Source organism: Aotus nancymaae, unplaced genomic scaffold, assembly GCF_030222135.1.
Source record: "Aotus nancymaae isolate 86718 unplaced genomic scaffold, 86718_ANA_hifiasm-v0.15.2.pri h1tg000025l, whole genome shotgun sequence".
Classification (NCBI taxonomy): domain Eukaryota; kingdom Metazoa; phylum Chordata; class Mammalia; order Primates; family Aotidae; genus Aotus; species Aotus nancymaae.
In genome coordinates, this window is record NW_026988438.1 from 4,276,374 (window position 1) to 4,294,669 (window position 18,296).

Consider the following 18,296-nt stretch of genomic DNA (forward strand, 5'->3'; position numbering starts at 1 on the left):
GTGTGCATGTCTGGCTCTGTGTCTAAATCTCCCCTTTATATAAGAAGACCAGTCCTCCTTGATTAGGGCCCACCTAATGAACTCATTTTAACTTGATTGCCTCTGTAAGGTGCTATTTCCAAATAAGATCACATTCTGAGGTACTGGGTGCCAGAGTATCACATATGGTTTTATTGAAAATCAATTCAACTCATAAAAGTATGAATGTGGCTAGAATATGGGATGTATAACATGGTGGAATGGGGAAAAAAGGAAATGGTTAAATGCCTAGAAATGGGACCCGAAAGATGGGTGTAGTTTACTTAAAGACAAGGACTTTCTGTAATCCCAGCACTTTGGGAGGCCGAGGCGGGTGGATCACGAGGTCAAGAGATCGAGACCATCCTGGTCAACATGGTGAAACCCCGTCTCTACTAATACACACACACAAAAAAAATTAGCTGAGCATGGTGGCGCGTGCCTGTAATCCTAGCTACTCAGGAGGCTGAGGCAGGAGAATTGCCTGAACCCAGGAGGCGGAGGTTGCGGTGAGCCGAGATCACGCCATTGCACTCCAGCCTGGGTAACAAGAGCGAAACTCCGTCTCAAAAAAAAAAAAAAAAGACAAGGACTTTCTAAATAGAAACACAAATTCTTATTTCAAAATAAAATCTAAGTAGCTCTCTCTTAAGGACAGAGATCAACACTCTATCTATAATCAGACAATTTTGATCTGTGTCATTACAATCATAGACTTAAGGAATGTGGCACCTGTTACTTGATTCTTCAATCTTCAGTTTCTCAATTCTGAAGAAAATTTTTTAATTGCTTTTTCTTTAAAGTAATATTATAAAAATAAATGAAAATCATAGAAATATGTACATTAACAATGTTAATTAAATGTTTTTGAACTATTAAAATTGATGTAAATTCCAGAGTTCAAAAGTTATCTTTTCATATTTTTTTAAAGTAATTATATGTTTATCGTTTAGCCATTTGCTCAGCAGTATACTTGTGGAATACTTTATTCTCTCACCTCCTACATTTTGTGCTTGTCATTGCCTCCTGACTTTACTTACGTTGTCCAACCTAAGATGACTATTTTCCATGACTCTGAGAAGCGCAGTCTGCATCCTCTGCTGAAATCCTCTGCCTTGATATCTTCAGGCAATGAGTAAATCCAGTCATCTACCCCTTTCACTCCCACATCCAGATTGCTGAGTGCTGTAGTCTTCCTCTAGCACCAAGTTAGTAGTTTGATGCCCCTTCACATATAGATTCAGATCTAGCTGACTCCCAAACACTGTGCCATGAACTGGAGACTGCTCTATTTTCTCCTTTTCACCTTGGAGAAACTCTTTAGAATTTCTTGGTCTCCTTCAGATCTCATCCCCACTATTGCCTCTTGAACATATTTAAAACTTCACAGAGAAATGTGAGGTTTTTTTTTTTTTTTAAAGTTTTCCTTCTCTGGTCTTCCCTGTTCATACATCTTCAATTAAAACTCATGAACTCACAAATAAACCTGCATTCTTACCTCTAGTTTTATAGAAAATGTTCACCTCTCTTCAGTTGGTCTAATCCTTAGGTTAGTGACATTGCTTTTACCTTATATTTTTTCTCTTGAACTTTCTCCTATCAACTACTCTTGGCATTTTCTCTCTTCCTTTCAATTGGCTCCTTCTGAATCTGCCATAAATATAATCATGTCTCTCTCATAAAAAAATTAAACAGTAATATCTTTTCCCTCATCCATTGTTTTACTCAAGGAATACATCCAGCTGTCTCAGAGAAACACGGAAGTAATCCCTCCTTTCATTTTGTTACCTCCTCTGGCTGATTCTTACACTTACTAACTTGGGTTTGTGAGTTGGAGGTCTGCATTCCAGGCCTACTGTTCTACTGATTCATACCTGCAAATTCTGTGTCACTTCTTTTTTTTCAGTTCCTGTCTTGCTTGGACACTAACTGGGAGTCTTCTCTTTACTCTCATTTAAAAATTACTCATCATCACTGATGATGCTAGCTACTATATCTTTCCCACCTCTGAGACTGTCCTGTTTCAGCCTAATTTACTGCCACTCTTTCTGACTGCTCATCGAGTTGCATCTTTGCCTGTTTTCCCAGTGTGGACAGCTCTATCAGCTAAATAAAATTGATATTTGCATGACACCCATATCAACAAGTTCAACCGAGACACTTCCTGATTCCCTTAGATGTAATTCCAGACAGGCATTTCCAAAAGCTTACTCAATAGCTTCCTAGAGATATACCTCATAGACCCCAACACGGCATTCCCCAAGTTGAACTTTACAACCTACTCTTCCTCCTGTTGACTTTGTTGGTGAACAATATCACCAACGCACAAGCCAGAAATCTGGGTGTCTTCTGACACTGCTACATACCTCTCAACTCCTACGTTTGAATGACTGCCAAATCCTTAAATTTGTTGCATGTATTTTACGTCTCCATCCCCATGGCTACTGCTGTGAAAATCACTTTTCCTTGGGCTATTGAAATAGGTTCCAAATGTATTTTTATATTTTCTATTTCTTACAAGCTTTAGGATGTGGTTTCCTCATACCCAGTCTTCTTGAAATGGCTCCCTTCCTTGGTTTAGCCTGTCTGAATTGTTTTTCTTTTTGTCTGTGGCGAGTCACAGACATGCTGAAGACTCCTTGATGAAGGCCATCAATTGCTTCATTAGAGAAATGCACACTCTCCCATGCACACAGGCTCACACATTGTTATAGTGGCATCAGGGGATTCATGGATTCCATGGTCTGACGAGGAATCCGGTGGTCCAACCTGATTTCTAGCCACGCTACTCTCCAACACCTTCTCCAACACCAAATATGTATCGTTACCCCTAAATGCCATGTTGTTTCTCGCTTCATGATACTGCCTCACACAACCCCTGCTTGCCACATTCACTTAGTAAAAGAGTAAAATACTCTCATTTTCTGTCTGTCAGCCTCAGATCACCTTCAGGTGTATACTTATTCTTTCCTCAAACCTATAGGTCTGGGTTGTTTCTTCCATCATAGCTCTATTATATATGACTTCTATAAGACAATAAAATAACCTAGGGTAGACATTGTGATTTAAAGCTAAAGAAACTTAGATTCAGAATGACATGGGCTTGCAGCCATGGTAGATTTGGACGTATTTGGTAAAAGGCACAATGTCCCTAATCCAGCTACCAAGTTACTCTGAGTTTGAGGAAGGAGAAATTTCTTCAATCAAGTTAGTACCGTGTAAAGATTGATAACAGAATTGGCCTTTAAATTGGGTTTATAAGCTATATAGGATTTGGAAATGCAAAGTTTGGAGGTAGAGAAGAAAAGTGAGAATTCTCCTACCTGGACCACATTTACTAAGCTGCTTTCAATCGTAAAAATTAGAACCTTGATGTGTCATTAGATTCTTTTTCTAGCACTGTATTAATCATAAGACATTATCACTCGTGTGATTCAAGTGAATTATTTCCTCACCTATATTTTTATTTTTTGTTAGAAATAAGATATTTTGCAATTCACAGTAAGCTTCTTTTTCCATTGATGAGTTCCTTATTATATATACTGATATGTAAGATTCAGCACATTGTTTCATAAAATGAGTTTTCAGAAAATCTAATCCTATGGAAAAGTCATCAGGAAAGTATTCTGTGTGCTAATAGACTTGTGATTCACATTAGCATTGTAAAAGCTCTTAAAAGACCTGTGTTAAAGAAGCTTCACTTGTTTAATTTACGACTTCACGACTTATTTGATCATATAACCGCTTTTTCCATAATAGCTGTTGCTATGTCAAGGGACGACTTCTCCACACATTGGGAAATTATAATGAACTATAAATATTCATCTGCTGTGCATAGTCTTTCCAAATAGAACTACTTATTAAGCATCCAAACTAAGTTGTTATATAGATATATATTTTTTCACTTCTCAAAGAATAGATTCCAAAATACACCTTAACTTAGAGGACTTATATATAGGCCCTATATTTTTTGCAAGTATTTGCTATTTAGCTATTGGGAGATAATTGTTTTAATATATTATGAAACAATCAAATCATAGTAGCACAGATCTTTTGGAACAAAAAGGATAACTATATTTTAAGTGGTCTTCCCCTCCACCACTAATTTCAGAAACCTGAAGCCTAGAGAACCTTAAGATCTTAGTGAATATCATGGAGCGAGTCTATAGTGGAACCGTGGACTAAATATTGATCTCTTGAATAAAAGCCCAGTATTCTTTTCCTCACTAATCTAATCCATTGCTTAATAATCCATTTATATAAAAAAATTCTACCTATGATGACAGTTGAAGTTTTTTATGACAAGTTTCAAAACAAGGACTAGATGCGTTTTAAATGCATAATCATTGCTAAACATCCTTGAAATGACATTTTGCATAATTGAGAACAAAAGTTGTAAAATAATTTTAAAATGAAATTAGAATATGCAGAACAAATGTTTTTAAAACATCCAGTCTTTCAGAAGCGTAAACTCTATGAAATCAGAAACAGAAAATGAAAGTCAGATTCATTGTATTCTTACTTGGTTAGTCTCTCATTTAATAAAACACTTCCTTCCAACATGAAACCACTCTTGGGGATCAAAGTCATTAGCAGAACAAACAGATCATGCTCTTTAGTTAATTCTAACCAGTTCTGTGGTTTAATCATAAGTTGTTTTTCCAAGGCAGAAGCATTTCTGTTTATTAGGTACTATGGACCTTTAAAATTCATTTTCACTCTAGTACCTTCTTCCTAATAACTTTGAATAAATTAAGAGATATGATGCCTTCAATCAACCATATAAAAACAAAGTTAATAGGAAAAATATATACTGTCCTCTCCTTATATGAAATTACTTTCTTTTATTATAATTTCACATTATTACTGAAAATGCCAGTTAATAATACAGAATTTGGGAGCTGTCAAAGGTATAAAGTCATCCATTCCTATACTTTTTAACATAGAGTATTTTAACATAAAAAAATATCTTTAATGCCAGAAAATGCTTCCAACCTTTTCAAAATTAAAGAAATAACACACAACATATGATTTTTTAACTAGACAATATTAAATGCAAAATTGAAGTCCAGTGGCCTTAGCTCCAACATGTCTATAACTATATCACCATGTGGAAAATTAATGTTGCAAGGTAAACATGGCAATAAAATATACAGTATATAGAATAAGATGTATTTGCTGAAGAAATATACACTCAGAATATTGAATCATTAGCAAAGCATTGAGAAATCATATATGCAGATTAATTTTCTTAAAATTTTCTCTTTCAGATTTTCTACTCTCCCCTGGCTCTCTTCATACCACCTTCAGTATATGCTGTTCATCTTCAGTTCAATCTTCTTTACCAATTTTGGATCCATACAGAGGTAAAACTTTGTTTTTAATCTCTGTAAGTTTTATATGTAAACAGCCTAAAGCAATGTCCTGGAAATCCACTAGCAGCTGATTTATTGTGTAAGAAAAATCTTTGTCTGCCTTTTTTAAGCAGAAACATCTGTTCATTTTTATTCCTTTTTACTGAATATATATTGCAAAGTTTATAAGAAGCAATGAGGCCAGTTGGTCTCAATTAAATAAAACAATTTTTTGAACTATTAAGTACCAAAACATTTTAATACTATATTCAATACAATATCTTCCTGTATTACAGTTTATTAAACATTATTTACCAAGAGATGTTGAAATTCATTTCAATTTAGAGATATAAATTTGTATCTGTGTATATATAAATATATCTATAATCTGTTGGAACTCTTGAAACTTCCTAAAAAATTTTATAGGAATTATGAAAATAATTTTTGATTGGAAAACTTGCTCTAACTACAGAGTTTGCATTTTATTTAAAATTGTTCCATGTATTGTTAGTTTTTTTCCCCCCCAAAAATGAAGAAATACAACTTTGGAGTCTTCTGTGGCATATCAAATTGTCAGACTTGAATGTTTGCAGATAGGTTATTAAGCAGCTGATCTGTTTATGAACATTTGTACAAATCCTATTGCTAAAATATCAAAAATCACAGACCCAGAAAAATTCTTACCTCTACACACAAGCGCTCTTTTAAGCATTTATTTATTGGAAGCCTTTGGAAGTTACTATAGGAAGCATGTTGACAGGTTTTGCAACTGGTTGAACAACACTACAAATCACAGCTGCATTATATGTGAAATCTTGATACAACAAAATACATTATTCCATTAACCTGCAGTATTTTATGCTACCGGTTTACTTGGAATAAAGAAACTGTTACCATGACTTTGGACATATGTAGCATTATTTGAAGATCTATCATGTAATGGTATTGTGTTTTATGATACTTGACATACATCAAGCACTCAGTACTACAACCATCTGAAAGAGTTGTTGTGGCCAATTCTGACTCTAGAGGTCAAAGACCAAATTTGTTTAAAGCAGTGAAGGGAAGCTTTCTGATGATTTACATGGAGGGGTTAAGGGAGAATTACTTTTTATAGCAGCTCTGCTCCAGGTCACACCATGTGTTGGGTCAGGTATTAGTTTGGATACAGAACAATAGTGCCTCAGTCACTTCCCCTCTTCCTTTGTCCCTCTGGGAGGGCCATGAGCTAGGGCTTGAGCTCCATTTCATGAAGTAAAGCAACGGTGGAGAAAAGCCACTGGTGAGACTCATTCCTGAGTTAGCTAAGAACCTCCAAGTGGCTTCATTTCCACTTCAAAAGCAATGCTTAGAACCTCTCCCTTGTGTTACACTTTATGCTTTTCAAAATACTTTACTATGTATGGGTTTCTATAGTTGAACTGCATGGGAGGCAAGAACACATCTTCCTAAATTCATGGTTTCGATCTTGGAAAATTAAATTGTATTACTAACCATGAAAGCATTTCTGAAATATTTCTCAACTGTGCAGTTATATTAGTTTATTATATACAACATAAGATAGTTTGTTTACAAATAGTAGAATTATTCAGGAAGGAGAGCCAAGAGATTGGACACCGAGACTGCTTCTGGAGAGAAAGACAAACGGTATAGAAGACACGAGTGGGGAGAAGTGTTAAGTATTTTAAAAAAATTATTTTTATCATTTGCTTGGCTTGCTTTTCAATAAAGAATTAATACATAGATTAATAAGTAAAAAAAATAAAAACTAAAAACAGCAGGCTTTAGTCTAGAAAAATACTCACTTTATGTTTTCCTGTACTGTAAATTGTGTGAACCCCTTTAGGCACATGCATACTGTTTAATATCAGGCATCATACTTGGAGCTCCATTGATAGAAATGATTTGCGAGCTGTAGAGCCGACAATGTTAGCCAAAGAGCCCTGTACATTCCTGAATAGAGTTTCATTCTTACAATTGTTTCACTTCTCCTAACAGCCGTAAAAATCAGTTCTCACTAAAAGGGGAATATGATCTTAAGAAGATATTGATTTTTTTGAAAGTGAAGAAAATTCAGATCTCTTAAAATCAATCACATTAGAATAATAGGAAGGAAGAAAACCTAAAACCACATTTTTGAAAGACTATGAGAGAAAAAATAGGCCATAAAACACACTCAATATTTTATTGAAATTTTCTGTTTACTTTTGAGTTATTTTGATGAATGCACAAAGTCTAGGCCGGGCACAGTGGTTCTATGCCTGTAATCCCAGAAGTTTGGGAGGCAAATCACCTGAGGTCAGGAGTACAAGACCAGCCTGGTCAACATGCTATAACCCCATCTCTACTAAAAATACAAAAATTAGCCAGGCGTGGTGGTGCACACCTGTAGTTCCAGCTACTTGGAATGCTAAGGTGGAATAATTGCTTGAACCTGGGAGGTGGATGTTGCAGTGAGTCAAGATCTTGCCACTGCACTCCAGCCTGGGTGACAAAGTGAGATGACTCCTCAAAAAAAAAAAAAAAAAAAAAAAGAAAGAAAGAAAGAAAGGAAAATAAAGAAAAGATAAACAAACAAAGAAACAAAATCTATTGCCATCCTCTTTTTTTGAAAGTTATAAAACATTTGGCTTAAAACTCTACTCTGTTGCTTAATTTTTGTGACTATATTTTTGTTTGTGTATTGTTCATGGATCTAAAGTCTACAGCACATATTCAGTTATACTTTTTTCTCGTGAATTCACTAAAGACAGTAAGAAAACCTTTTTATTTAATACATGTTTTTAACTTAGAACTGTGGAATGTTTTAAGTATTTTTTGAGATATCAGGTGTTATTTGGATGTCAGCTGAGTTTACACAGTACAGTAGCAATCGTATAATGATACTATTACCCTATTACCTTTATTTTTTCTTGAATTTATTATCATTGTTTATGTATATATCATGTCATGCTTGAGTAGAGAAATGTAGCAGAGAAACAACTGATTTGATATTGAAGATTTGAACCATCTGATTGAATGACTTTTATAGTGCTAAACTGAAATCTCTAAATGAAACATTATGCCAGTATTACAAACACAAGGAGTAATCCCTTTATATACCAATATAGATAGACCTCCAAATAAATCAAGGTACAAACAAGATATAGCAGATCCTAATATTTATTTTAAAAGGAGGGAAAACAACTATATATTTTGTATATTCAGTTATGTATAAAATGTTCAGAGAAAGACACTATGGGTAGCCCATGGTTTTCCTGTGGGGAGCAGTATATGAGATGGCTGAGAGATAAGGATCAGAGTGAGACACTAACATTAATTTTATCCATTCTAATTTGGCTGAAGAGTAATCTCCCTGCAGTATTATTTCTCTAATAACTAATGATGCTGAACAACTTCTCATGTATTTGTTGGATGTTGCTTCATTTATTTGCTTTAATGAACCGTCTATTCAAGGTCTTGCCTACATTTTATTGGGTCGTTTGCCTAATTGATTTACCTGAATTGCTTATAGACTCAGGAGACAAATATTATGTCAGATATATGTATTAAAAATATTCCCTTGGCCAGGTGCAGTGGCTCACGCCTGTAATCCCAGCACTTTGGGAGGCCAGGGTGGGTGGATCACGAGGTCCGGAGTTGGAGACCATCCTGGCTAACACAGTGAAACCCCATCTCTACTAAAAATACAAAAAAATTAGCCAGGCATGGTGGTGGGTGCCTTTAATCCCAGCTACTTGGGAGGCTGAGGCAGGAGAATTGCTTGACTCCAGGAGGCAGAGGTTGCAGTGAGCCAAGATCACACCACTGCACCCCAGCCTGGGCAACAGAGCAAGACTCCATTCCATCTCAAGAAAAAAATTTCCTCAATTTGGAACATGTCATTTTATTTTATTCCTGATGACTTTTCATGAGCAGAAATATTGAATTTTGAAGTTTGCTCTCTCTCTCTCTCTCTATATATATATTTTTAAATATTTTCTCTAAGAAATCTTTTACTATCAGAAACTCTGAAAGATAGTCTTCTAGGATTACTTTTGAAACCTTTAGAGTTTTAACTTTTACCTTTACTCTGTGATATTCTTGAATTAACTATTACATGTGATGTCAGGTAGAAATCAAGATGCCTGATTTGTATTTACATAACCACAACTATAACCCCATTTATTATAGAGTCTTTAAAAAAATTCATTAGATATTCTTGGTGACTTGTTGAAAAAAAGTCAACCACATATGGTTGGATCTATTTTTAGACTCTTACTCACTTTTATTGATGTATGTTTTCCTTTATACCAGTTCCTCAATTTATTGATTATCATAGCTTTCAAGGATGCATTGTTCACACATTTGTAAAATAATCTGTTTAATTTTCTCTAGAATTTTTGTCATGTATAATTTTGTGGTCTTTGAACAAAGACAGCTTTATTTCTTTTTTTTTTTTTTTCTGTATTTGTGCTTTTTTTTTTCTTGCCTTATTGCTCTAGCGAGGAACTAGATAGTATAAGACAGAAGTGGCTAAAGTGAGATGTAGGCATCCTCTACTGACTTGTTCTCTCTCTTTCTCTCTCTCTCCCCCCGCTCCTTTCTTCCTCTCTCTCTCTCTCTCTCTCTGTGTGTGTGTGTGTGTGTGTGTGTGTGTGTGTGGCTACTCTAGGAATTAAATATGCATTCCTATCATATTCTGCTTTGAATTAATATAAATAATACTTATAAATGTAAGAATGTTATAGTAATATAATTTTATCTATACCATCCCAACCTTTTAGCTAGCATTCTCACATATGCTAATCTTTCACATTATAAATCCCAAAATATTATTATTATTCTAGATGAAATTAGTCAGTTATATTTAAAAGAATTAAGAAGATAAAATAGTTAATATTCTGTATTTACCCAGATATTTACCTTCTAACAGTCTTCATTCTTTCCATTAATCTTAAGGGAAGTTAAGGGGTCTTGGTCATGTTTTTCTTAAACATTGTTTCTGTCCGTTTCTCTTTCTCCTCTCCTCTGGGAACATCAATTACATGGGTATTAAACTGCTTGATATTACCTCAGAGATCAGTAATGCTCTGTAATTTTTAGGATTTTACTTTCTTATATTCAGATTGAATAACTTACATTAATTTGTCTTCAAGTTTATTTAATCTTTTACCTACTTTCTCCAATCTGCTATTGAATACATTCAGTAGATTTCTCACATTAGATATTATACATTTACGTTCTAGAATTTCCTTTTTTTATATAAGCAGTTTTTATTTCTCTGCTGAGAGTCTCTTTCACTTACTGTGACTGTTTTGCCTTTATGTCCTAAATATAATAATTATTTTAAAGTTCTTGTCTGCTAATTCCAATATCTGGTTCATACCCAGCTCTACTTCATTTGACTGTTGTTGTTTTGCTTGATATGAATTACATTTGTGTTTTTTCTTTGTATGTCTAATAATTTATTTTTAATATTACATGTAAGTCTTTATGGCAAATTTATTGTAAAGACTCTAGATTTTGTTTTGTCCATCTGACATTCCTTATTATTATTCTAAGATGTGGTGAAATCATTGGCTAACTGCCCTGTGTTTTTGGAGACTTTGCCTTATACATTGTTAGGCTATATGGGTTTTTTTGGTAGTGTCTTCGGTCTTAGGGCATATCTCTTATCCGCAGTGGTCTTCAATCTTAGGGCAAGCCTTGTCTATTTTTTTTTTTTTAATAATGAAATGCTGGAGGTGTTTACAAAGCCCCTCCCACTTGGCAGGATTTGAACTCTAAATTCTCTTTTGCTAGCAACAGACAGCAATTGAAATCTCTGCTCAGCAGTTTTCCAGCTTTTCAACCTCCAAGTTTTTCTTCAGGTTTCTTAGTGTCTTGCCCTGCATATGAGTAATTTAAGAGTCAGCCACATTTTGAGGGCAAGTTGTATGCAGACACTGCGGCCCTTCTTCTATGGTCCCTATGTTTCACAGATTTTCCCCTAATATTTCCAGTCACTTTTGCAATCCTAAAATTTTACCTGTGACTCCTAACCTAGTGCATACCCTGCCCACTTAGTGATGTAATTGACAAATTATCAGGAAAACAAATTCTTCTCAGCAACACTCTACACTCAAATAATTGCCCCAATTAATCCTTTTGTCTAGAGATATATTTATGATAGACCTAAATAGTAAAGGGCAATAGAAATTAGAGTATAGGAGAACTGCAAGGATGTAATGTGCAAAATGAGAAAGCTTAAGAAATGTGCAGCAGAATTATGAATATAAACAATAAGATAATAAAAACCAGAACTTTTCAGAAGCTAACAGACATAGAGAAGAATATAGCAGCAAATGCAACCTAGTGGCAGCAGGATGAGCAGAGACTTAGGAGATTTGACTTCTCAGGACACAGATAATAGAGTGTTTTGCTTATTGCCTTTTTGTATCCAAAATTACCATTTTATTGGAAGTCTAAGAGTATCTAATCTTCAAAATTATGTTAAATCTACTCAAGATCTAGTTATGAGTAAAGATTTATGTCTTTTTAAGTTAACTATCTCCATTTTATTTATCTTTTAAATAACACATCATGAAAGAAAAAATACGTACTATTTGTGATGAATTTGAAGTAATGATTGCAGAGAAACCTGTTTAGTGAATATCAGATTTCTGTAGCTGTTATTTCACCATTTGTGTAGATAGGAAATGTGTTGGAAGTATTAATCCAGGTGGCAAGTCTTTGTTAACAAATTAGATATTTATTTTGTGTAAAGAAATGTCACATGGGAGATTTTTTAAATATTTCATATACTATGATTATAAAAAATGTGAATATTGTAAACACAATTAGTCATCTTGTGCGTTTTTATAAAATAAGTTATATTACAAGTAAGTACTACCATTTCTATATAGTAAACTGCTGTTTTCATTTTGTGGCCTTTGGGGTTAAAGTTCCAGCGTTCAACTCCTAATTTTATTTGTTACTGTGACTATGAACTTGCACAGAGTTCTTTACCTTCTTGTGCTTTAGTTTCCTCCTATGTAAAATGAGGATAATAACCATACAAAGTTCATAGTCTGTTTTCTGTTGCCGTAATAGAATACCACAGACTGGGAAATTTATAAAGAATGGAAGTTTATTTGGCTTAAAGTTCAAGACTGCATCTGGTGAGGGCCTTCATGCTGGGATATAACATGGCAGAGGGCAAGCAAGCATGCAGTACAGAGAGCAAATAGGGTCCAAATTTATCCTTTTATCCGGAGCCCACTCTTCAAATAACTAACTCACTGCCCATTTATGCAGTAATAGTATTAATAAATTCACAAAGACAAAACCCTCGTGACCTAATCACCTCTTAAAGATCCCAACTCTTAACTCGGTCACAATAGCAAGTAAGTTTTAACGTAAGTTTTGGAGAGGACATTCAACCATAGTGTATACATTGTTGTGAGGATTAAAAAAGGTAGTTCATGTTTCAATCTAACAATAAAAATAATGCTTGAAACTAAAGCACAAGAAGGTAAAGAAGGTAAAGAGCTCTGCCCAAGTTCATAGTCATAGTAACAAAAAAAGTCAAGAGTTGAACTCAGGCAGTTTAATCCCAAAGGCCACAAAATGAAAGATGCAGTTTATGTTATAGAAATGGTATTGCTTACTTGTAATTTATCAAGTAGAAAGTACTTAAAAACGTTTTCACTTTTGTTTGTTGCTGTTGTCTTTTTTGAAATCTAGATACCTGTTTTACTGTATGTCACTTATTAATCACTCTTAGCTATCATGATTATTCATGTATATTTTATGACATAGTTTTAATGCAATATATTTTTTGTTTAATATGAATTATTAGTATGAATAAATGCAATCAGATTTAAGACTTAAATAAATAATTAATCCCCAACTTACTTTAGGCAAAAATTGCATTCTTAACTATAAAAGTTTGGGATTCTAATCATAGAGTACACTGTTAGGGTTTTTTTGTTATTTATTTTTTCTGATCTATAAACTGATTAATATACAGATTATTACATTTGACAAGTTCAACATAGTTTTAAAAATATTTAAATTATTGTGGTCAACAGACATTTAGTGAGTATCTATTGCACTCCTAGACTTGTGTGTAGTCACAAGAAAAAAAAGTTAAATGGTAGAAAATGAGTTATAATTTTCTTCATGAAGAAGAAGTAGCTAATTTTGAAGGATGTATTTTAAAAGGACTGAAGTTTAGAAGCACAGTAACAGTGATCTTAGCCCAAGAATTCTCAGTTACTTCTAGTTACTGAGAATTGGTCTGACATATTCCAAAGAAAATTTAGTATCATCGCTATTTCTTTCTTTTTCTTTCTTTCTTTCTTTCTTTTCTCTCTCTCTCTTTCTTTCATTTTATCGTCAGCTTATCTAGCACTCAATATTTCTCAAGAAGTATTTTAGTATTAAATTTTCATAACAACTCATTGGAATTGGTCGTGGTATTACTTCCAATTAAATATACCAAGTAACTCGCCCTGGGTTATATAATTAATAAGTGTCAAACCTGGGGTTTGTGCAAAGTAGTTAGACTCCATGGTCTTTGCTCTAATCTGCTATGCTATGCAGTTTCCCTCCAGATTGGTCATTTCTGATCGTGATGTTATAATAAATAGCCACCATGTATTAAGTATCTGGGATGTGCCAAGCAAAAATTGCTCACTTAATTCTCACAAAATAATTTGAATCTCTGAAGGATAATTAAAGTTTTACAGGTCATAAAGAATGAATTCAGTAGTGGGCTTTATTTTAAGGATATGGGTAGACATATATGCAGCAGGAAACCTTTCCAGAAACTTAATGGAAAAAGAGTCAGAAAACTAAATTTTTTATGTTCACCAAACTCTGTGAGCAAACCCCATTCCTTTTAAGGCTAAGAACATTGATATTCTATCATCTATATAAGGTGACACAGCACTCATGGGAGATGAATTTTGACCATACTTCATTCACTTGTCACATTTTTTCCTCAAACAATACATTTACCTGATAGATAACAGCAGAGTTCATCAAGAACTGATATGGTAGAGTTAAAAGGTCATGGTCATTGGCTAAGGCCAAGATCAGTTGTAATCCTTCCTGTACCAAATAGCTGTGTAAACTTTACCTGCATTCAGTTCCTCCTTCTTAAAATCTAACCTATTTTCAGAGGCAAGTCCTGATGAAAATACTTTGGTGATATTCTATTGCTTACTGAATAAAGTCTAAATGTCTTTCATTTCATGTTCTTTGTGTACCACCCTCTAATTATATCTCCTGGTCTACATCTCATTACTTTCCATACTGTGCAGTTCAATAAAATTGGACCATTTCCCATTTCCCAAATTCATCTATTATTCAATCTTTGCAGTTTCTCTTCTTTCCATATTTTCCATATGCTATTATTCTATACATTCTTTAAGGTCCAACTCAAATTCTTCCTTCTCCAGAGAATGTTTCCCCTGTTAAGAACAAACTACTACATAGCTCAGACCATGTGTTAGTCATTATGGCAAATATTTTACATGTATTTACTTATTTAATTATCACACAACCCATGGTCCCCATTCAAAGTGAGGGAACAGCTATATACGGGTTCCATAACTTGTTTACTATTGTTGCAGCTAGTTACTAGCAGAACCATGATTCAGAGTCTGGTAAACAATTCTCTCTCCTTTCCTTCTCTAAAATCCCATATCATTGATTTTACGTCTCTTGGAGCTAGGGTGTCATGTCCCAGCTTTCTTGGAACAACCCCAATGTGTACCTATTTTTTCTGGAATAATTGTTAATAGCACAACCTTTCACTCTTAAAACATTCACTATACACTGATTGAGTTTTCCTGCTAAATAGTTCTTTAATACCTCTCACTCCATTTCTATTACCCTACCTTAATTTATAATCCTTCATCAATTACATAGATGGTTCCAACAGAATTCTATTTTTTTATACCTACACACTCTGCCCTCTCCTATATATTTTCATACAACAATTGTCATGATTATTTTAGAACCCAAATAATAATAGGATACTACTAACATTAAAAAAAATTCTTAAATGAACTTCTGTTGCCTCCAAGATAAAATTAAAACCCTTAAATTCATGAATAGATTTCAGGTCTCTTAGAAAATGACCCTTGTTTACAACTCGCATCCCATCCCATAAGTCAGCCAGTACAACTAAACTGCCCAGCTATTCGCTCCCTAAGCAGATGAGATTCTTAGGCATTATCTATATTTGCACATGCTCTCTCTGTGATAACTTTTTTCAAACATTCTTCATGACACAACCCGATTACCACTTCCTCTGGAACACCTTTCTTTTACCTCCTAGTAAGAGCTCAATGCACTCTTCTTTACACTACCTCTGTGTGTATTTCTATTTCCATATTGGTAGTTAAGAGTTAAGAGCATGAGCTTTGCTTGGACATAAATGAGATAACATATTCGTTTCTGCACATGGGAGGCATCCAATTATTAAAAATAGTAGTGAAGTTTAATTCTGTGCCACTGTGTTGTATTTGCTGTTTAACTCTCTGTCTCTCCCATTATTCTCCAGATTCCATGATAGCAAAAATATGTTTCTCATTTATTATGTTACTGTAAGTGTTGGCATATATATGTACGTATGCTACACATACAAATATATGCACACTGCATATAAATTTTAATAAGTACTGTGTTTAAATTAAAAATGTGTACCAATTACTGATAATTATTGCTAGTGTTAAATACCGATAAAGAAGTTTATGGGTTTCAAATCAATGTTTCTCATACCTTAACATATTCTTAGCAATATTTGCTACTACCATGAATCAGCATATCTAAAATATATTTTATTATGGCTTTTATCACCTTAAATCATCTACTCTTCTACTTTGCTTCCATTTCTCTGAAGTCAACATCAAGGTCAAATACTGATGTCACCTTTGACTTCTTGATCTCTCTTGTAGCCCATCTTTAACAGAAGTCCTATACATTTCTAGTTCTCTGTAAAATATCTCCTTCTATTCTATAGTTACCTTTTCAGATAATTCATCACCCCCTTGCTTATTCATGTATACATTTCTAGTGTTTATCCAAATATACTGGAATATATATATATATATATGCATATATGTATTCCAAGCAAAGAAGCCATCTAAGTCTTCTGACCTGAACTGGCACCCTTGCCACTAACAATTTTAGAATCACACCCTCCTGTTAGAATCTGCTGGCTTGTAGTGACTCTTTCCTAACAGAAAAAAAAGAACCATAGCTGGAAGAGTTTTATTGAGCTACCTGAACCTGGACTATCTAAAAATTCATGAATTTTTATTTTAAAAAAAAGCCTATTGTGAAAGGACTGGAATTTGGGCTCTAATATACAAGGAATATGATGGAAATTAATTTACTAAGTTGAGGAAGAGAACATTTCAGGGATAAGGGAGTAGTATAGCATAATGGATAAGATTATGTATTTTGAAATCAAAGAGAAATCTGTCCTATTTTAGCTTCATTAGATATTTCTCTAGTTTGTTTACTGCTGTGTTGTCAGGACCTAAAAGAGACTGTTTTTTGAATGGATGAATATGAATATTTACTAAACTTATTAAGACTCTCTAACCTTGCTTCCAAATCTATTAAGTAACAGTAATCATACTCACCCATAATAGGGTTATGTGGATTAATGAAATAACAAATGTAAAGTTCATAGTTTGGAACATAATATGTTTTCAATGAATAGTACTTATTCTGAAAAAGCCAAATGACTACATATTGGAAGGAGTTCATAAAGTTCAGAGCTAAAATTGAAGCAAGAGTAGGGTCAACTGCAAGCCTCAGAATAATGTGAGTGCTTATCAAGATATAGAGTGATTACCTCCTTCCAAGAACCACATAATCTAAGAAGTCTCTGGTGAGTGAAGACAGGAATTTGCATTTTGAACAAGCATTAGACTGAATGTAAATGGAATAAATTTTGAGCATCATGAACATAGGAGCTGACAGTAAACTTCTTGAGGATAAGAACTATGTTTTATTCATTTTTGTTTTCCCAGTTTATAAAAATGAATGTGAATATTTACTAAACTTATTTAGACTCTCTGACCTTGCTTCCAAATCTGTTAAGTGACAGCAAACATCTTTTTAATGAATGAATGCACTGATTGTGTTAAGTAGATTCTCTACAGTATGTTTCTTTATTGGCCGGAGGCAGAGAAAGAGAAAAGAAAAATGTACCCATAGGAAAGACCTAGATCAGAGTAGATGTATTAATAATATTTTGTTTTAAATCCCAAGAGGGCAAGGGAAGGAATATGCTTTAGTAAGAGGGTTTGTCCTTAGCAGGAAGCTATGCAAATAGAATGACTTGGCAAATGAACTTAAGACATGTAAGTCCTTATAGATTCTAATCTAGTGATTGAGAATGCATTATGTAATACTTGACTTTAAAATATTAGTATCTGAAAATATTTTTAACAGATAAAAGTTTATAATGGATGACAAAGAGATCTGACATTTGAGAATGGAAGCTAAAATGTAGATTCATATTTGCTTTGTTTACTGCAGCATCTAATGCTTAGATGATGTCAAGCACATAGTGGGCTGGTAATCAATTAACATTTGTTGACTAATCAGTAAAAGTCACACCTGAAATTGGGAATGTGATCATAATGGCAGTCACAATACAGTGAGTTTTAGAAAGAGTCATAAGTATGGAGCTTGTATAATAAGACCGTGGATTGGAGCTTTGGACATGAATTGCTTAACCTTTCAGTTTATCAGTTGCCTTCTTTTCATATAATGTTATTGTTACTCATAAGAGTATGATACCATTTAACACTGGATACCTAAACATGTAAACATAAAATGATGTTACCTAAGAATGAAGTTTGAGATGGTTAAACCTATACGTGTTTCTAGTTATTCATCTGTAAATTTACTTGGTGTTCTTTAAAAGTAACA

The 18,296-nt window shown here is 33.9% G+C and overlaps 1 protein-coding gene across 5 annotated transcripts in view; it reads left to right on the forward strand.

Moving 5' to 3' along the window:
* Positions 1-18,296, forward strand: part of AGMO (alkylglycerol monooxygenase) — a 441,694-nt gene that overhangs the window by 175,659 nt on the left and 247,739 nt on the right. For all 5 annotated transcript variants that reach the window (XM_064380350.1, XM_021674184.2, XM_064380352.1 and 2 more), the window contains exon 6: positions 5,289-5,384. In XM_064380350.1, coding sequence (XP_064236420.1) covers positions 5,289-5,384 — 96 coding nt within the window. The remainder of the gene's footprint in view (positions 1-5,288; positions 5,385-18,296) is intronic.